This window comes from Rutilus rutilus, assembly GCF_951802725.1.
Source record: "Rutilus rutilus genome assembly, chromosome: 6".
Classification (NCBI taxonomy): Eukaryota; Metazoa; Chordata; class Actinopteri; order Cypriniformes; family Leuciscidae; genus Rutilus; species Rutilus rutilus.
In genome coordinates this window covers 9,133,347-9,153,921 of record NC_140214.1, presented here as the reverse complement: position 1 = coordinate 9,153,921, position 20,575 = coordinate 9,133,347, and the positions used below count along the sequence as shown (strand labels likewise).

The following is a 20,575-nucleotide window of genomic DNA, read 5'->3' as shown; positions in this document are numbered from 1 at the left end:
TCACTTGAGCAACACCAAAAGCTATGAGCGTATTGCAGCCAGGTTCTATTGGCCAGGGCTTTATAGTGAGGTGCAGCAATACTGTAAATCCTGTCCCGAGTGCCAGTTTACCAGCAAGAGGAAAACTAGCCCTTACCCCCTTCAGCCACTGCCGATCATAGAAGTTCCCTTCTCTCGCATAGCCATGGACATTGTAGGGCCCCTGGAAAGAACCCAAACAGGGTTCAAATACATATTAGTCATTTGCGACTATGCCACCCGCTACCCTGAGGCGTTTCCTTTGCGCAAGGTTACGGCTGGTCCAATTGCGCAGGCCCTGTTGCAGCTATTTTCTAGGGTAGGCATTCCCCAGGAAGTTCTAACCGATCAGGGCACCGCCTTCCTGTCAAAGACATTAAAACAGGTGTATAGCTTGCTAGGCATCAAAGGCATCCGGACCACCCCATACCACCCTCAAACAGACGGGCTGGTTGAACGCTATAACCAGACTTTAAAGGGCATGTTGAGGAAGTTTGTAGCGGCCAATGGTAAAGACTGGGACCGCTGGTTGCTTTACTTGCTCTTTGCCTACCGGGAGGTCCCCCAGGCCTCCACCGGCTTCTCGCCGTTTGAACTTTTGTATGGGAGACAGGTGAGGGGGCCTTTGGATGTCCTGAGAGAAGCATGGGAGGGACCTCAGACCCCCAAGTCCCACAGTGTCCTCATGCATATCCTCAAAATGAGGGACAAGATGGAGGAAATGACTGAGCTGGTACGGGCTAACCTGGAGCAGGCCCAAACGCACCAGAAGGCCTGGTATGACAAGACTGCCAGGCAGAGGCACCTCAACCCAGGCCAGAAAGTTTTGCTTCTTCTGCCCACCTCGGAAAACAAACTGCTTGCTAGGTGGCAGGGTCCGTACGAGGTGGTGCGGAAAATGGGTCCGGCCACCTATGAAATTGACCTTCCTGGGAGAAGAAAACCCAGACAGACCTTTCATGTCAACCTCCTGAAAGAATGGCATGAGAGGGCCGTACAGCCAGGATTACAACTCCGGGTGCAGGCAGTGATGGAGGAAGAGGAGAGTCCTGAGCAATTCTTCCCCACCAGTCAGCCAGCATCTACCCTGGAGGTATCCCACTTGACCTCCCAGCAGCAGAGGGAGCTAGAAGGAATCATCCCTCCTGACCTATTTCAGGAAAAGCCGGGATTTACTTCTGTGGTGGAACACTCCATTCCACTCAAAGACACTACCCCAATACGCCAAAGGATGTACCGGGTTCCTGAGCGTCTTCTGCCGTCTCTCAAAGCCGAGGTGGAGGAGATGCTGGCCTTGGGGGTAATTGAGCGCTCTTCCAGTGAGTGGAGTAATCCTGTGGTGCTAGTGCCCAAAAAGGATGGCACTATGCGCTTTTGTATTGACTTTCGGCGGGTGAATGCCCAGTCTCACTTTGACGCTTACCCCATGCCTAGGCTCGAGGACTTGATCGAGCGCCTCGGCAAAGCATCCTTCATCACTACCTTGGATTTATGCAAGGGATACTGGCAGGTACCTTTGGCCAGGACAGACCGCCCGTACACTGCATTCCGGACCCTGCAGGGTCTGTTCCAGTTTGTGGTGATGCCATTTGGCCTGCAGGGGGCGCCAGCCACTTTTCAAAGACTTATGGACATTGTGTTGGCAGGGACAGACTCTTTTGCTGCTGCATACCTGGATGACATAGTGGTGTACAGCGCCACCTGGAGGGAGCATCAGCGTCATCTAGGTGAGGTATTACAGCGCATTCAGCGAGCGGGACTGACCATCCACCCAAAAAAGTGTACCATAGCCCAGGAGGAGGTCAAATACCTTGGCCATGTTCTGGGTCGTGGGGTGATCCGGCCGCAAAAGGATAAAATCGAGGCAGTACAGGACTGTCCAAGGCCCCAGACAAAGAAGGAGGTTAGGTCATTTCTGGGGCTGGTGGGCTGGTATCGCCGATTTGTGCCGGACTTTGCCCGACGAGCAGCTCCCTTGTCGGACTTGACTCGGAAGTCAAGCTCCACCCAGCTTCAATGGGGGGAGGAGCAAGATAAAGCCTTTTTGGATTTAAAAGAGACTCTCTGCAAAGATCCAGTTCTCCAGAGCCCTGACTTTGGAAAGCACTTCACTGTCCAGACTGACGCATCTGGTGTTGGTCTTGGGGCGGTGCTGCTCCAAGGAGAGGGTGACGACAAGAAACCTGTGGCTTATATTAGCCGGAAACTGTTCCCGAGAGAGACCAGATATGCGGCCATAGAACTTGAGTGCCTGGCCGTGAAGTGGGCGCTTGACACTTTGAAATATTACTTGCTTGGTCGAGACTTCACCCTAGAGACTGACCACCGCGCCTTGCAGTGGCTAGGGCGCATGAAGGACTCCAATGCTAGAGTCACCCGCTGGTTTTTAGCACTGCAGCCCTACAGGTTCACGGTGCAGTACAGAGCGGGCAAGCAGAATATTGTTGCAGACTTTCTGTCTCGCCACCCTGTTGGCGAGACTCCAAAGGGGGAGGGAAATGTGAGAAAGTGAACCTCACTTCTCACTGTTACGCACTCCCGCATTGACTGTGAATGGCGTTACACGCGAGAGCAGGAGAGACTCTGGACATTTGCACACGCACACACATACACCCACACGCTCCTTTATAAAAATGATGCCTTGCTTAGGCTAATTGTGTTATTTTGTGAAGGTATATGGATGGCTAATGAACACGGGGGGGGGGGGGGGGGAGGTTGTGTTTAAAGAGAAGGCTGGCGCGGGGCTATGCGCCATTAACGCATTCGCGTTGATTTGTTTGTAGCGCGGTTAGTCCGCGATTTCATTCACAACACTCAAAACTAATTTGTCACTGCTTATAACTTCCTACTTTACCACCTCCATGACATGTAGTGCGGTACCCACTAGTTCATGTCCCATTTACTCCCTGTTTCTGTCTAAAATCCTAGTTAATTCATACATATTATGACTCACACATTTCCTGCATCCCGGTCCGATTCGACTGCTCCTATGCGGATGCGCGCGCCGCTATAGGGGCGGTATTTATTCCTGTCATAGGGCAGAGGGTGCAAAGCATTGTTCACAGGGGTGTTTGTTTGTAATAATGTTTTGTATGTATATGTGTGGTGTGAATAGGTGGAGTAAATGTTGTATTAAATGGTAGTGATATGATGATAATATTTTGTTTTCATGTAATGTTTATTTTCTACTTAACTTATAGCTTATTTATGGCCTTAGGCTAAAGATAATACCCTGAATGTTGGTATGGTCCAATTGGTCCTGAATGGGCCAATTTGGCTTAATGCTTTGGCCTATTTAAGATGGCCTCATTCTGCATTAGAGGAAGGGTGAGTACTAGCTTGTTGTGAGGCTATGTACAAAGTGTTTACTATACTATTGTTGGAGGTTAAAAGCATTGTGCTATTTCGATTTATTTTTGATTATTTTGTTTTCTTGACTTCTGAGTTAAAATATAAATAAACTTTATTTTATTTTTGGAACAATTGAGATCTGGTAGCTGTCTTTTCCACCTCCACCATCGCAAGCCAGTGAGCCTACACATCCCAATACTTGGGGTGACGCTCGGTACCCCACATTTGGTGGCAGCGGTGGGATGGTACGCTGACCGACACTGGCTAATAGAGGAGGAAAACGACACCAGTCCCGGGGGAGAATGGCATATCGGCGGATAGCCAAAGGTGACCTGAAGGAGGTTGAGAAGGAGACAGATGAACTCCCAGATGGTGATGCTGGGACCCAAGCATTGGGCGGAGACCAGACAGAGGGGACGGACCTAGCAACCCTGCGTCATCTCCTTGAGAAGACTCTGCAGACACATGAGAGGGAGGCGTTTAAGCAGGAGCAGCGCTGGAGGAGTGTGCAGATGCAGCTGAACCAGTTAAGGGATGATGTGGAGGCAGAGAGGAGGCATCCGCCTACAGCTCCACCAGGGCCTCAACCAGGAGTGCCCGTTCAGCCGGCAGCACAAGCACCAGCGGCACCAGCGGCGCCGGTGGCACCAGCACCGGCACCGGCACCAGCAGCTCCAGTTCCAGCTCCGATTCAAGCTCCAGTGGCGCCGGTGGCACCAGCAGTACCTGCATCTCCAGCGGCCTGGGCCAGATCGGCCATTCCAAGGTTCGAGGAAGGGGACGACATCGAACAGTACCTCACCACGTTCGAGCGGCTGGCCACAGCTTACCGCTGGCCTAGAGAGGACTGGGCAGTGTTTCTGGTGCCATACCTCACTGGGAAGGCCCGCAGCGCCTATGTGGCCATGGGTATGGACCGGTCGATGGAGTACGACAGTGTGAAGGAGGCAATACTGCACAAGTATGAAATCAACGAGGAGGTGTACCGGAGGAGGTTCCGTGAACCGGATGTCAGGCCAGGAGAGACCCCCCGTGAGCTGTACACCCGCCTCAGGGATTTATTTCAGAAGTGGATTAGGCCGGCAAATAAGTCGGTTGAAGAGATTGCTGAGATGCTCATAATGGAACAGTACCTCCGCACTCTGACACCGGACATTCGAGTCTGGGTGAAGGAGCACAATCCCCAGAATGGTCAGAGGGCGGCGGAGCTGGTGGAGAACTTCATGGCAGCCCGACGGGGTCACAAACACTTCCGTCTGGAGTCACAGCCAAGACCAGCGGCCCGTGGTAGGTCTGAGGGCTTTGGTCAGGGGAGTGGTGCAAAGGCTAGTGAGCTCAGTAGAATGCCTGCCCGTAACTATTTTGTCCCAACCAAGCCCAGAGATAGCCTAGAGCCAAGAACCGGAGGTCCTGTGGTATGCTATTTTTGTGGTCAGGAAGGACATATAAAGCCTGAATGCCCGAACAGGAAGCCCAAGCACTCCAGCCATAGCTGTATTCCCCGTCCAGAAGAGGGCGATATAGGTTTTAAGGGAAGGCTACAGACAATGCCGGTCCTAGTTAATGGGAAAGATGCTACTGCCCTGCTAGACACAGGAAGTACCCAAACACTTGTGCAGCCCCACCTAGTGGAGAAGAGGGACTTTGTGCAGGGTAGGAAGCTGAAGGTTCTGTGTGTCAATGGGGATGAACATGAGTATCCGACAGCCGAAGTATACCTATATATTAGAGGCCAGACATACCAGATGATGGTTGGTGTGGTGAAGAGGCTGAGCCATCCTGTTGTAATAGGCCAGGACATTATTGTGCTACCAGAATTAGTGCAGTCCAGCAGGCCAGTGAATATAGTCGTTACTCGATCCCAGAGCCAAGCACAGGACCCTGAGAAAGATGAGACAGATGAGTCGACTGAGCCAAATAGCCTGTCAGAGTTGCCTTTTCCAGAGGGGGAGAATACCCCTCCAGCCAAAACAAGGTACCGAAAGACCAGAAGACAGCGGAGGCAGGCTAGGCTAGTGGGCGCCATGGAGAGAAATGAAGAGCTACAACTTACCCAGCCAGTGGATGATTGGGGTGAGGTCCCAGATAATTTTGAGCAGCTGCAGAGAGAGGACCCCACTTTGCAGAAAGCTTATGACAGGGTTACACAAGTAGATGGTATGTCCACTGAGATGCCTACTTCACTGTCTGGGGAAGGCTATGTAGTGAAGGAGGGATTGCTTTACCATGAGCCAGGAGAGGGCAGAGCAGAGCAACTGGTGGTTCCTAGGCAGTGGAGGGAAAGGGTGTTAGCCATGGGGCATACCATCCCTTGGGCAGGTCACTTGAGCAACACCAAAAGCTATGAGCGTATTGCAGCCAGGTTCTATTGGCCAGGGCTTTATAGTGAGGTGCAGCAATACTGTAAATCCTGTCCCGAGTGCCAGTTTACCAGCAAGAGGAAAACTAGCCCTTACCCCCTTCAGCCACTGCCGATCATAGAAGTTCCCTTCTCTCGCATAGCCATGGACATTGTAGGGCCCCTGGAAAGAACCCAAACAGGGTTCAAATACATATTAGTCATTTGCGACTATGCCACCCGCTACCCTGAGGCGTTTCCTTTGCGCAAGGTTACGGCTGGTCCAATTGCGCAGGCCCTGTTGCAGCTATTTTCTAGGGTAGGCATTCCCCAGGAAGTTCTAACCGATCAGGGCACCGCCTTCCTGTCAAAGACATTAAAACAGGTGTATAGCTTGCTAGGCATCAAAGGCATCCGGACCACCCCATACCACCCTCAAACAGACGGGCTGGTTGAACGCTATAACCAGACTTTAAAGGGCATGTTGAGGAAGTTTGTAGCGGCCAATGGTAAAGACTGGGACCGCTGGTTGCCTTACTTGCTCTTTGCCTACCGGGAGGTCCCCCAGGCCTCCACCGGCTTCTCGCCGTTTGAACTTTTGTATGGGAGACAGGTGAGGGGGCCTTTGGATGTCCTGAGAGAAGCATGGGAGGGACCTCAGACCCCCAAGTCCCACAGTGTCCTCATGCATATCCTCAAAATGAGGGACAAGATGGAGGAAATGACTGAGCTGGTACGGGCTAACCTGGAGCAGGCCCAAACGCACCAGAAGGCCTGGTATGACAAGACTGCCAGGCAGAGGCACCTCAACCCAGGCCAGAAAGTTTTGCTTCTTCTGCCCACCTCGGAAAACAAACTGCTTGCTAGGTGGCAGGGTCCGTACGAGGTGGTGCGGAAAATGGGTCCGGCCACCTATGAAATTGACCTTCCTGGGAGAAGAAAACCCAGACAGACCTTTCATGTCAACCTCCTGAAAGAATGGCATGAGAGGGCCGTACAGCCAGGATTACAACTCCGGGTGCAGGCAGTGATGGAGGAAGAGGAGAGTCCTGAGCAATTCTTCCCCACCAGTCAGCCAGCATCTACCCTGGAGGTATCCCACTTGACCTCCCAGCAGCAGAGGGAGCTAGAAGGAATCATCCCTCCTGACCTATTTCAGGAAAAGCCGGGATTTACTTCTGTGGTGGAACACTCCATTCCACTCAAAGACACTACCCCAATACGCCAAAGGATGTACCGGGTTCCTGAGCGTCTTCTGCCGTCTCTCAAAGCCGAGGTGGAGGAGATGCTGGCCTTGGGGGTAATTGAGCGCTCTTCCAGTGAGTGGAGTAATCCTGTGGTGCTAGTGCCCAAAAAGGATGGCACTATGCGCTTTTGTATTGACTTTCGGCGGGTGAATGCCCAGTCTCACTTTGACGCTTACCCCATGCCTAGGCTCGAGGACTTGATCGAGCGCCTCGGCAAAGCATCCTTCATCACTACCTTGGATTTATGCAAGGGATACTGGCAGGTACCTTTGGCCAGGACAGACCGCCCGTACACTGCATTCCGGACCCTGCAGGGTCTGTTCCAGTTTGTGGTGATGCCATTTGGCCTGCAGGGGGCGCCAGCCACTTTTCAAAGACTTATGGACATTGTGTTGGCAGGGACAGACTCTTTTGCTGCTGCATACCTGGATGACATAGTGGTGTACAGCGCCACCTGGAGGGAGCATCAGCGTCATCTAGGTGAGGTATTACAGCGCATTCAGCGAGCGGGACTGACCATCCACCCAAAAAAGTGTACCATAGCCCAGGAGGAGGTCAAATACCTTGGCCATGTTCTGGGTCGTGGGGTGATCCGGCCGCAAAAGGATAAAATCGAGGCAGTACAGGACTGTCCAAGGCCCCAGACAAAGAAGGAGGTTAGGTCATTTCTGGGGCTGGTGGGCTGGTATCGCCGATTTGTGCCGGACTTTGCCCGACGAGCAGCTCCCTTGTCGGACTTGACTCGGAAGTCAAGCTCCACCCAGCTTCAATGGGGGGAGGAGCAAGATAAAGCCTTTTTGGATTTAAAAGAGACTCTCTGCAAAGATCCAGTTCTCCAGAGCCCTGACTTTGGAAAGCACTTCACTGTCCAGACTGACGCATCTGGTGTTGGTCTTGGGGCGGTGCTGCTCCAAGGAGAGGGTGACGACAAGAAACCTGTGGCTTATATTAGCCGGAAACTGTTCCCGAGAGAGACCAGATATGCGGCCATAGAACTTGAGTGCCTGGCCGTGAAGTGGGCGCTTGACACTTTGAAATATTACTTGCTTGGTCGAGACTTCACCCTAGAGACTGACCACCGCGCCTTGCAGTGGCTAGGGCGCATGAAGGACTCCAATGCTAGAGTCACCCGCTGGTTTTTAGCACTGCAGCCCTACAGGTTCACGGTGCAGTACAGAGCGGGCAAGCAGAATATTGTTGCAGACTTTCTGTCTCGCCACCCTGTTGGCGAGACTCCAAAGGGGGAGGGAAATGTGAGAAAGTGAACCTCACTTCTCACTGTTACGCACTCCCGCATTGACTGTGAATGGCGTTACACGCGAGAGCAGGAGAGACTCTGGACATTTGCACACGCACACACATACACCCACACGCTCCTTTATAAAAATGATGCCTTGCTTAGGCTAATTGTGTTATTTTGTGAAGGTATATGGATGGCTAATGAACACGGGGGGGGGGGGGGGGGGAGGTTGTGTTTAAAGAGAAGGCTGGCGCGGGGCTATGCGCCATTAACGCATTCGCGTTGATTTGTTTGTAGCGCGGTTAGTCCGCGATTTCATTCACAACACTCAAAACTAATTTGTCACTGCTTATAACTTCCTACTTTACCACCTCCATGACATGTAGTGCGGTACCCACTAGTTCATGTCCCATTTACTCCCTGTTTCTGTCTAAAATCCTAGTTAATTCATACATATTATGACTCACACATTTCCTGCATCCCGGTCCGATTCGACTGCTCCTATGCGGATGCGCGCGCCGCTATAGGGGCGGTATTTATTCCTGTCATAGGGCAGAGGGTGCAAAGCATTGTTCACAGGGGTGTTTGTTTGTAATAATGTTTTGTATGTATATGTGTGGTGTGAATAGGTGGAGTAAATGTTGTATTAAATGGTAGTGATATGATGATAATATTTTGTTTTCATGTAATGTTTATTTTCTACTTAACTTATAGCTTATTTATGGCCTTAGGCTAAAGATAATACCCTGAATGTTGGTATGGTCCAATTGGTCCTGAATGGGCCAATTTGGCTTAATGCTTTGGCCTATTTAAGATGGCCTCATTCTGCATTAGAGGAAGGGTGAGTACTAGCTTGTTGTGAGGCTATGTACAAAGTGTTTACTATACTATTGTTGGAGGTTAAAAGCATTGTGCTATTTCGATTTATTTTTGATTATTTTGTTTTCTTGACTTCTGAGTTAAAATATAAATAAACTTTATTTTATTTTTGGAACAATTGAGATCTGGTAGCTGTCTTTTCCACCTCCACCATCGCAAGCCAGTGAGCCTACACATCCCAATACTTGGGGTGACGCTCGGTACCCCACACACCTCCATATATGTTCACTTTGTGTCCACTCTTCTGGAGCATCATGGCCAGAGTCAGTCTGTCCTCACCATGCTGAGGAGTCTGGGTCAACTGGCAGAGAGAGGAATACAAAATCAGCAAGTCTTTTTTGATGAAAAGAGTGTGGCCGAGACTGGCCAAGGTCCTGTTACTACTCTGTTCTTGTGTAAAGATGATCTTAAAGGAAAAGAAAAACATGAACCATTTTTCAAGTTTATCCATTTCAGCTTTCAGGAGTTCTTCACCGCTCTTTATTATGTCTTGCTGGATGAGGAAGAGTCTTGTTGGAAAGTCAGTGAGCTGTTTAACTTGATGGAATCAGAAACTATAATTTACAGATCATCTCCAATTTTCCGAGGTAGACTATCAAATCCCATCCCTTCAGTCATGATGTTTCTCTGTGGTCTCTATAACGAGAAGGTGAACAGCCAACTCTTTGAAAAGATAAATTGGACTGTTCCTCACAACATAAAACTAAAGAAAAGTGAACTAAAGAAAAAGGATTCCTGCAATGACACGCCAGTATGGATTTGAGTTGTTTTCTCTCCACTGTCTGTATGAGCTCCAGGATGAGGAGTTTGTCAGGAAAGCGCTGGAAACTCACAGCTTTATGGATCTGTCAAACATTTCCCTGAGGAGCACAGACTGTTGGGCAGTGCTGTACTGTCTTCAGTTCTGTCCACACATCAGAGAACTGAACCTCATGTACTGTGATTTAACAGCTGATATACTCAAGATTCTTCAGCCAGCACTCTGTATGTGTGAAACTCTGAGGTCAGTGTCATGCATGATTGTTGTTGTTGTTGTTAATTTGGATAAATTGTTTAATTTTATAGCATTTTCAAGTAATGATTAGGATTCAAGTGTACACACACTTGTATTCAAGAAAATGTAATTTTTTACTTGACATTTTTAAGGATAATTAATTAATTCAGACAAATTTATGAAAAAATATATGAAATAAACATGAATAGAGTGATGACATTTCTATGCACATGCATTTTTAACTAGATTTTATAAAACATTTTTACGGAGCCCTGCCCATGACATGCAAGAATAAAAAGTAAATTGTGCGCACTAATTAGCCTATTTTTTTCCCTGCATGTCATGTGCGGGGCTCCGTAATTTTGCCCTTTCTTCATGGACACTTTTAATTTTAATATATTCACCATACTTTTATGTGGCCCATATATCACGAATATGTCATGGCTTACTTTAATAAAACATTCAGTAACACATTTAACATTATAAATTATTATTTTTTTACTTAAGGTTTTCAGTGGAGCATTTGTCAGAAGTTGGAGATTTGATCCAGATTCTCGGGGAATCAAAAATCTTGAGAGAACTGAAGTAAATTACTTTCATAATCATTGCCATTTTAAATTACTAGTTGTTTAATCAAGTTATCTTTTCTTCTGACTTGGTAGAGTTCAAGAGGATGAATACAGCGCTGAGAGTCTCAGATGGACGCTTGACCTGTCAGTCACTCGTGGAGATGTCTTGTAAGAATCTATTGCACATACTGTAATCTTTCTTATCAAGATGGTATAATTTATATTTCAGAGTATATTCACGGTGAGTGTATGATGCTGTTATCAAATGTTCCTCTGTGTCTCTGTCTGTTTCAGGTTGTCTTTGAGTTCCTCAGAGAAGAATCCATCATTTCCAGCAGTATTCAACATCAGTCTTACATGTTCACACTCAGAGATATCCAGCACTGATTGGACACTCTTCTTACAGACACTCAGCAAGGCAGGAAAATTGGCACAAGAGTAAGAAAAATATTTCTCTATATATCTCATCAGTAGCTTTACTGTTATTCAAAAATGTTGTGGTCAAATATATTTTTGCAGCTCTTCAGCTCTTGAGGATCATGTCAGTTTGCTTCTGTCTTCATTTCACTCTGTGGGTTTGAAGACATTGGATCTGAAGTTGTTCAGTCTGAATGAGAGCTGGGCTTCTGGGATCATTGCCCTCGTCCAGACCTGCACCAGTCTACAAGAGCTCAGGTACGAGGATTTGCATTAGCAAATGATAACTGACAGAAGAGAATGTTAATTATTTGACAAACTCTAAATCTGCGTAGCCATTATAGATTTGTTCATCATAAATAATACTTTAAACTCTCCCACATAAATAATACTTTAAAAAGTCACTAAATTATAGCATGTATTGCATGTAGCCTATTATGAAGAATTGTTGCTTATTACTGTTTGTGTTACTGCAATATTGTAGTGTCAGTGTCACTGGATTGCTGTTGGAGGAGGGACTCGTATTACTGAAGAAATCATTGATGGATCCACACTGCACTGTGACCATTGAAGGGTTTGTGCATTTGACTTTATCCAATGATGAATAAGGAAGCTCACTTTATTTCATTTTAATCACAAAAAAGGTGAATTGCTTATAAGTAGATCGATTAATAATTGAGTATAAAATCTACAAAACTTCCATTACTGAGAATATCTGATATTTAATTTTTTAAATGTTATTCCATTTAATAGGTGTGCCTAATTAAATAGTACAATAATACAGTATTTCATATTTGTAATTTGTTTAGCATCTTTTTATTTATTCTGGTTTCCTCAATGTTTGTCAAGGAGGAAGTGCAGTAAACTCACTGACCAGTGCAGAGAAGAGGACTGGAGTCACAGCTGTAATGAGAAAGTGAAGATTCACTTCAAACTAAAGGTTTTGGAAGAGCTGAAAGAGTGAGATCATTATTATTTTATACAAAAAAAGTTTTTTTGTATGTCGATCTTTCATACATTGGTCAATTCATTTATCATTATCATCTCTGTTCTCTAGGCTGAACATCTCTGCGCCTGAACCTTCTGAAATGAATCTTCACTGTCAGTCTTGTGTTCACATTGTCGACTGTGATCAGTGGGTTCAGGTGCAGCCGTCAGTCTGTACAGATGAAGGAGGGTCAAAGTTCAGGATCAGCACTCAGGCGGGTCGATTCGAGTGCAGCAGGACCAGAATGCGATGGGTCTGTGCTGGCGACGTCACTCTCCAGTATCGTGCAGTGGATGGACGTTTCCTCAGTGAAGAGCTGGAGAGGCTATTTCAATACTACTTTCAATACTTTGTATTAAATTAGCCCACTTTTTAGTTTATCAAAATATACTTTCAAGTAAACTTTAAGTGTAACAGTAAATACAACTAGTTGACAACTATGTTTTCATTTTTACTGTAACTATAAAAAGTACACTTTTAGTGTTTTTATACTACAAATATACTTGTAAGATTTCTTTATGTGAATTTAACATTAAATTAGTTTATCATTTATAGTATTTTTGCACGTTCCTATTTAGGTGGGTATTGATTTTTATACTTAAAATAGACCTTTTAAATATTTCCTGGAAAATTGCTGGAATATTCCAATAATTCTGTCAATGGCTGGGAAAGAGATAAGTAGATTTTAAGTAAATTGTGTAGTGAACAACACAAAAATTCACATACTCAGAATTAGGAAAATGTTTTCTTTATAAATCAATATTTTCAAACTTCATTTTCATTTTCGTAAATTCATTTGAGGTTCAGAGTATTTTTTATTTATTTTTCCACATTCATTTCTGTCTAGTACAATCCAGACTCTTGTGAAGATTCAGATGCCCCAACACTTGTGAAGAGAGGACTCCAACTCCTGCGAAGACTTCAGATGAAGCAAACTCTGAATCAACATGGACCAATGCTACATTTTCTATATGTCTTAGTCATTTTGTCAACAACATGTATTCAATACTTCAATGAGCTCATTGTTTCTGCCTTAAATTAATAAATTATTTAAGGTGAGACAATACAGGCAAAACCACAGATTTTTTCATGCACCTGTCGATTTATGAGATTTTGCACATTTTGGCTTTTCATAAAGTGTTTTTTCGGACTGGTGGAAAGAAAATATCCAAAATACACTTTTAAGTGTATCTTTTCTTGCACTTTATATATTTGCGTCTGTAGATTTGAATTACAGTAGGCTACATATTTTGAATGGCTACGGAAGCCCTGAACCGCAACGTAAAAAACAAACAATAAACACGATACCTATAAGGTGCTGGTCAGAAATGAAGTTGGAAAGGAAGAGACTGTGTGAATAAAAGCAATTTTAACCGTTAGAATTATGACTATTAGTAATCATCACTAATGAATATTTTTTTAGGAAGACACTGCACATTTTTTGCAGAAGGCAAAAACAGGAGAGACTTCTCAGGGAAGTGAGAAGATCACAGTGTGATCTGTGGTCTTTTTTATTTTTTACTTTTTTATCCTCACATAGCCTACTGTTGAAGCTTTATAGCAAATATCTTCCTGATTAAAATACAGTAGGCATAAATGTATTTCTCAAGTATTAACTGCACCCATTCTGTTTTAAGGGAAGTTACTGTAAGTCATGATGTTTAAAAAATAATATTTATAAAATAGTTTCTGTAATTTTTGTTCATTTTAAATGCCCAATAGTCGCCAGATATTGTCCTTGGAGAAATGTTACTTCTTGTGGTCCTTGAGGTGTGTGATCCTGCTTTTGTAAACTTGGGTCTTGTATGTTCGCATTTAGAAACTCTGGTGGGAATAGACCCTTGGACACACCTTTTTTGCACACTTCTCTCAAATACAGAACCAGGAAGATATTTCGATTTCTCATCAGAAAGAGAAACTGAATCCTGTGTTTTGTATGTGTATCTCAGTTTTTGAGGCAGGTATGTCTTGAGATCCAGTCTGATACAATGGCTGGAAATATCCAGTGACCACTTCCAGAGGACACACTTTTTATGTGAAGTGTCTTATTAGGAGCTTCACTTTATCTAAAAATGCTGTTGAATGGATTGGTCGACTGTTACACTGAATTTGTGCTGGAGATGTGTATGATTTAGGCTGTTCTGCTGTGTGTATTTGTCTTTGCAGGAAAATGGCAGAAGCCAGTATTTCTGTGACTGAGGATCAGGCCTGTCCAATCTGTCTGGTTCCCCGGGTGTCCACTAGAGGTCTCTTTCCCATTCTGTCACCATTCACTCTGGAACTGCATTTCCCATAATCCTTTGTCTGTTCTCATCACTCGTGATTGCACTCAGCAGTTCCCTATCACATTGTTAGTTTCTGTGTATAAATACCCTGTCTGTTCAGTCTTTGTCACGGAGTTGTTGTTTAATGTCACTTACACTTCTGAAGCCTGTTTTCTTGCCTGTTCTTGTTTTGTTTCTTGTTTATTGGACTGCTAAAATGGATTTTGACCCCTGCATGGATGACTACGAGTTGGATTGCCCTGACAATAAATATGCTACATTTGGATCCACCTGTTTCTCTGTGTGTTCCCGTGACAGAACGACTCCGTCAACAAATGGATCCAGTAGCATGAACATTTTGCAGGGCTTTGCTTTATGGGCCCGCCAGACTGAGGATGCCATGGCGCTCAAATCCCCTAAACACCCTTCCATCGATGACAGAGTCTTTTAGGGGAACCCGTCTGGCCAGATTTTCGGGGACTCGTGGAGGCCGTAGGGGAGGAGGTGCTACAGGTGAGCCCCGGACCCACTCTCCACTTCTGTCTTTATTCGACCATGGGCCGGTGATGCTCAGCCCAGAGCTCCCTTCGCCGCTGGTCCTGTCCAGCCTGGAGCCTGCACCTCGCCATAAGAAACGGCGGAGGAGGAGGAAGACTTCCCGTCTCCCTAACCTCCCGGAGATCGTCCCCGTGCAGCCCGCTGTCGTCCCGGAGGTCGTCCCCGTGCAGGCTACTGTGGTACCAGAGGTTGTCCCCATGCAGCCCGCTGTCGTCCGAAGGGTCGTCTCCGCCGTGGCCGCCCGAGGGGTCGTCTCCACCCTGGCCGCCTGATGAACTGTCCGCTCCGCCCTGGCCGCCAGGTGGACTGTCTGCTCCGCCCTGGCCGCCTGAAGGGTCAACACAGTGACCATTCCCTGTGGACACAGTTAGCCTACTGTATGAGCTGTATTACAGAATCAGTTGCGTGCTGATTCTTTATGATTCTCTTACTGAATATATTGCTTTAGAACAACACTTGCATATGGACAGCAAAATAACTAACTAAATTATAAAATTATTTAACTGTTTAATGCTAGAATGCAAGATAAAGTGATTTGTACTACTAAATCTGCGCATCGAATAAGATTGTGCTTTACATTTGGTGTAATTTAAAATGAACTTTATGTGTATTGTTTTTATAGGCTATCAACAACATGACATGCAGAGAAGCACAAGATAGCCTCATTTAAAGAGTATTTGTACATCTTGAGATTTCTATTACTGACAAGCTATTTAACTGACTTTATACAAGCATTAATACAAAGAAAATGTGTTAGACCAACGCTAGTGAGGCCTCACCAATTGGTAAGATTTGTAAACCGCGAGGGGTAGGTTTAGGGACGGGGTCAGGGGTAGGTCATCTGTAAGAATTAGCCACCACGTAAAATACGTATGAATTACTATCAAAATTATAAAATGTCTTAATCACTTTCTGATTGTCAAAATTTGTGAAATATGTTCTTGTTTAGCCTGTCAACTTTTATAAAGTTAGATTTTTTTGATAGAAATTGGTGTGGTTTCAAATTGGTAACTTTAAGAATGTGAACTCCCATTGCAGACAATTAATGAAGAAATAGATTTCAGTCCTTTTTTGTGATATATGCTTTTTGTGTATAGAATATTTTTGTCTTTCATCCCTTTTTTTTTATGTAGGCCTATGTGTATATATGTGTATATATGTGTATACATGTGTATATGAGTTCCTTTTTTAAAAAAAATTTTTTATTCAATTTGCAATGTAACCACCCAGTGGACATTCTCTGTATGTGCATGTATTTTGTCATTCAGGTGTTTCTAATTAGCACCTATAAAAGAGGAAATTGTTTGTTTGGAAAGCATACCCTGAAGAAGGCTGTTTGTGCCGGTACGCGTGGGTTGGTTCCCCATAATGCTGAAAAGATCAGAAGTTGATGTACATTGTAAGAATGTTTATGTAAAGAGTGGGATACAATGTAACACACACAGACAGTCAATAGAGAAAGAATGGAGTTACAGCATTTACCAGAGACAATCTTCTGAAATGAACATGACAAACCTTCAGTCATTGCACACACCTATTTTGTCCAGGTCTTAAGAAATCCATTTCTGGAAACACCCAGTGACTGAACACGTTTTGCAGGGAGTGTCTCACTGGAACTTTTACTTTATTTAAGAATAAAGCGTCATGTTAGCTGGAATGGTTGACTGTTACGCTGTTTAGGCTGTTGTTGTTCTGTTGTGTGCATTTGTATTTGCAGGAAAATGGCAGAAGCCAGTTTTTCATGGGTTGAGGAGGATCAGGTCATCTGTCCAATCTGTCAAGATCTACTGAAGAAACCAGTGATCATTCCCTGTGGACACAGTTACTGTATGAGCTGTATTACAGACTACTGGAATGAAGAAGATCAGAAGAGAATCCACAGCTGCCCTCAGTGCAGACAGACCTTCACTCCAAGACGTTTAGGTAAAAAACACCAAGCTGGCTAAAGTGCTGGAGAATCTCAAGATGACAAAACTACAAGCTACTCGTACTGTTTGGTGTGAGTGTGACGTCTGCACTGGAGACAAAAACAAAGCCATCAAGTCTTGTCTGGAGTGTCGGATATCTTTTTGCCAAAATCACCTCAAAGAACATGACAGGTTCTTTCAAGATGAGAGACACTTTATGACAGATGTCACAGGACGACTGCAGGAGATGATCTGCTCTCAACATAATAAACTGCTGGAATATTTCTGTCGGACTGACCAGCTGTATATCTGTTACCTGTGTATAATGGACAAGCACAAAAAACATGAGATTGGATCAGCTGAAGCAGAGAGGAGTGAGAAACTGGTATGTGGATATGACCTGAACACCTGAACATGATGTTTGACATTATTTTTGATGACTTTTATTATATTAAAACATGATCTTCTATCATATTTCTAGAAAGTAAAAACCAACTGTAATCTGTGGCTGAATTCTTTTGCTCACTGTCCATAAATTTGGGCGATTTTATCATAGCTGATTAAAACCTACATTGTTCCACACAGAGAGAATTCTATGAGAGTATCGAGGACAAAAGGACGGGGCGGCATCGTTTTCAAGGAGCTCGTTCTGACCTGGTGAGTTTTGAAAAGAGCTGAAAGAACAGTTGCAGAACTACTTCAGTCAGTCAGAGGTACTGGAAAGATCTAAGTGAAATTATAAAAAAAAAAAAAATTATGTTTAATATATGATATTCCAAAATAATGATATGTATTAATGTATATCTGAAGCAGATTGTCACTGAATTATTTTGTCTTCATGTAGAATGTCCAGCCTCTTTTTTTCTCACCAAGACTCCAAGACTCACCAAGCATCACTGTCAGTTATCCCCTCTCTTTTGATGCACAAAAATCTGCCTCTCAGCTGAAAGAGAAACAAGATAGATGGCAAAAAGAGAAGATTTATGGAAAGGGTAAAGTTGCTATTGTTTATTTACATTTAGAAAGGAGTTTTGAATTGTACAATACTATGTTAAAACACACAATAAGGCTTCACAGTTCACAAATAACTCAGCATAACTACACAAATAACTAGTCATGAAAGTGCCAGTTACAGCGTTTATTTTTTAATTTTGTTGCATCAGATTTTTCTATTTACAAAGTATGTTTAGGATTGTTGCATGGAAAGGGATTGTGCAATATATGCATTCAACAACTTCCTTGTTCTACTTATTACGCCTCAGGGGTAACAGCGTTCAGCACACCTATTTTCCCTGTTGTATTTTTTTTCATGTAGATCGGAGCAGCATGAATCTTCGGTACAGGACAACAGTCATTGACAGATGCAAGTTTGTGACAGAGTATAACCCTCTATGTGATGAACGTGTGGAACTGGCCGCCCGTTACACTGAACTAGTGATCATTCAGAGGAGCAAAGAGCAGACTGAGAAATACTATCGTGGACGTGTGAGGTCTCCTCACGCTTCTGGAATAAAAACATCATCTCAACTGTTATCAAATGACAAGAATCACAGCGTTAGAATAGACCAGCTGTTCGGACCCGACAGTGACGGAAACACACCGAAAACTGTGATTCTCTGTGGTGATTCTGGAAGAGGTAAATCCTTCACGTTACAGAAGATCATATTGGACTGGGCATCTGGAGAACTTTACTCTGAAAACTTTGATGTGATTTTTCTGTTGAAGAGTGACGAGCTGAAGTGTATTTCTGAGGAGATGAGCTTGACTGAGCTCTTGAGCTGGAGTTGCAATTTAACATCAGATCAGATCTCACAGATACTAGAGTTAACACCAGAGAAAGTCCTCTTCCTCATTGATGGATCGGATGAGTATGTATCTCATCCACCCATTCATTTCATGTTACTGCACACTAATCCATCCAAGAGAGCGCCACCTATGGTTATTCTTAGGAACCTGTTGAGGGGAGTCTTGCTGCCTGAATCATTCATGCTTGTAACTATGAGATCTATAGCTGATGATGCAGTGATGAATCTCCTCAAAGGACCTCAGCGTTTCACTGAGATTGTGGGCTTCTCTGAGAGAGGGGTGCAGGAGTACTTCCACAAGTTCTTTCAGGATGAGCAACTCTGCAAGAAAACATATGAGAGTGTGAAAGCAAATGAAACCCTCTTGACTACTTGCTCTGTGCCTTTGCTGTGTTGGATGATCTGTTTTTGTCTAAAGAAACACACAACTGATGGTGAGGTTATGTTGAAAAAACTAAAGACAACCACCTCCATATATGTTCACTTTGTGTCCACTCTACTGAAGCATCATGGCCAGAGTCAGTCTGTCCTCACCATGCTGAGGAGTCTGGGTCAGCTGGCAGAGAGAGGAATACAAAATCAGCAAGTCTTCTTTGATGAAAAGAGTGTGGCCGAGACTGGCTTAGATGCCGCCACGTGTCTGTTCTTGTATCAAGATGATATTAATGGAAAACAGAAACGGGAACCAGTGTTCAAGTTCATGCACTTCAGCCTTCAATGGTTCTTTGCTGCTCTTTATTGCATCTTGCTTGGTGAAGAAGAGTCTTGGTTGAAAGTCCGTGATCTGTTGAACTTGATGGGCTCAGCTATAGTTGAATGGCTATCTCTAGAAAGAAGATCAAATCCCATCCCATCATTTCTGCTGTTCTTCTATGGTCTCTTAAATGAGGAGGTGATCAGCTTACTCTTTAAAAAAATCAAATTAACTGTTTCTCACATCATAAAACTGAGGAAAAGAAAACTGAAGAAAACACTGAAGCAACGAATTCTTACAATGGCAACATGGCATGGATGTGAGCCATATGTTTTCCACTGTCTGTATGAGCTCCAGGATGAGGAGTTTGTCAGGAAAGCTCTGGAAACTCACAGCTTCATGGATCTGTCTTGTATTTCCCTGAGGAGCACAGACTGTTGGGCGCTGCTGTACTGTCTTCAGTTCTGTCCACACATCAGAGAACTGAACCTCATGTACTGTGATTTAACAGCTGATAAACTCAAGATTCTTCAGTCAGCACTCTGTATGTGTGAAACTCTGAGGTCAGTGTGATGCATGGAGAAAGGCTTGAAACGTAATTCATGATTGATTGAAACTCTTCTAAAAATACAAATAATTAATATTTTTTACCTAAATAACTTGTACTTGCAAGTGTGTCTGTGGTATATGGGTCAGTGACAGAACAACAACAATAATAAAACAGGAAATATCACTTACTTTTTTTATACATTAAATTTAACAGCAAATTAAATTTTCTAACTCACATGAAATCAACAAATAATGAGATCTCTAAACAGAGGTATTTTAAAATAGATTTTAAAGAGATTTCTCCTTTATCTTGGACATGATTATTTGACATTGACCCAAATATCATATTTATGTCATGGCTTAAATATTTTATTCAGCAAAACATTTAATTTCTAAATGACTTTTGTTTTTGACTCAAGTTTGTCAGTAAAAACCCTTCCAGAAGCTGGAGATTTGATCCAGATTCTTGGTGGATCAAAAATCTTGAAAGAGCTGAAGTAATTTTAACAAAAACACCAACTTCCAATACAGCCATATGAAATGTTTAAACAACTAATAAATGATTGAATTTAAATAAATAGTTTGAAAAGTTATCTTCTCCTGTGACTAGAGTTCAAGAGGATGAATACAGCGCTGAGAGTCCAAGATGGACACTTGATCTGTCAGGAACTCCTGGAGAAATCTTGTGAGAAACTTTTTTTTTTTTTGTCTAATGCCTCATTTTGTAAAGCAGATTAAAACCACAAAACAAATAATA

The 20,575-nt window shown here is 44.1% G+C and overlaps 2 protein-coding genes across 2 annotated transcripts in view; one reads left to right on the top strand and one right to left on the bottom strand.

Annotated features, from left to right (window-relative positions):
* Positions 1–20,575, bottom strand: part of LOC311291646 (G-protein-signaling modulator 2-like) — a 352,673-nt gene that overhangs the window by 68,430 nt on the left and 263,668 nt on the right. The gene's annotated exons all lie outside the window — the stretch shown is intronic.
* LOC311291419 (NACHT, LRR and PYD domains-containing protein 1 homolog) lies at positions 17,373–19,842 on the top strand (the record flags this gene model as incomplete). Its single annotated transcript, XM_084410455.1, has 2 exons — positions 17,373–17,762; positions 18,086–19,842. The coding sequence occupies exon 2, from the start codon at positions 18,097–18,099 to the stop codon at positions 19,840–19,842; it is 1,746 nt and encodes a 581-aa protein (XP_084266581.1). The 5' UTR covers positions 17,373–17,762; positions 18,086–18,096.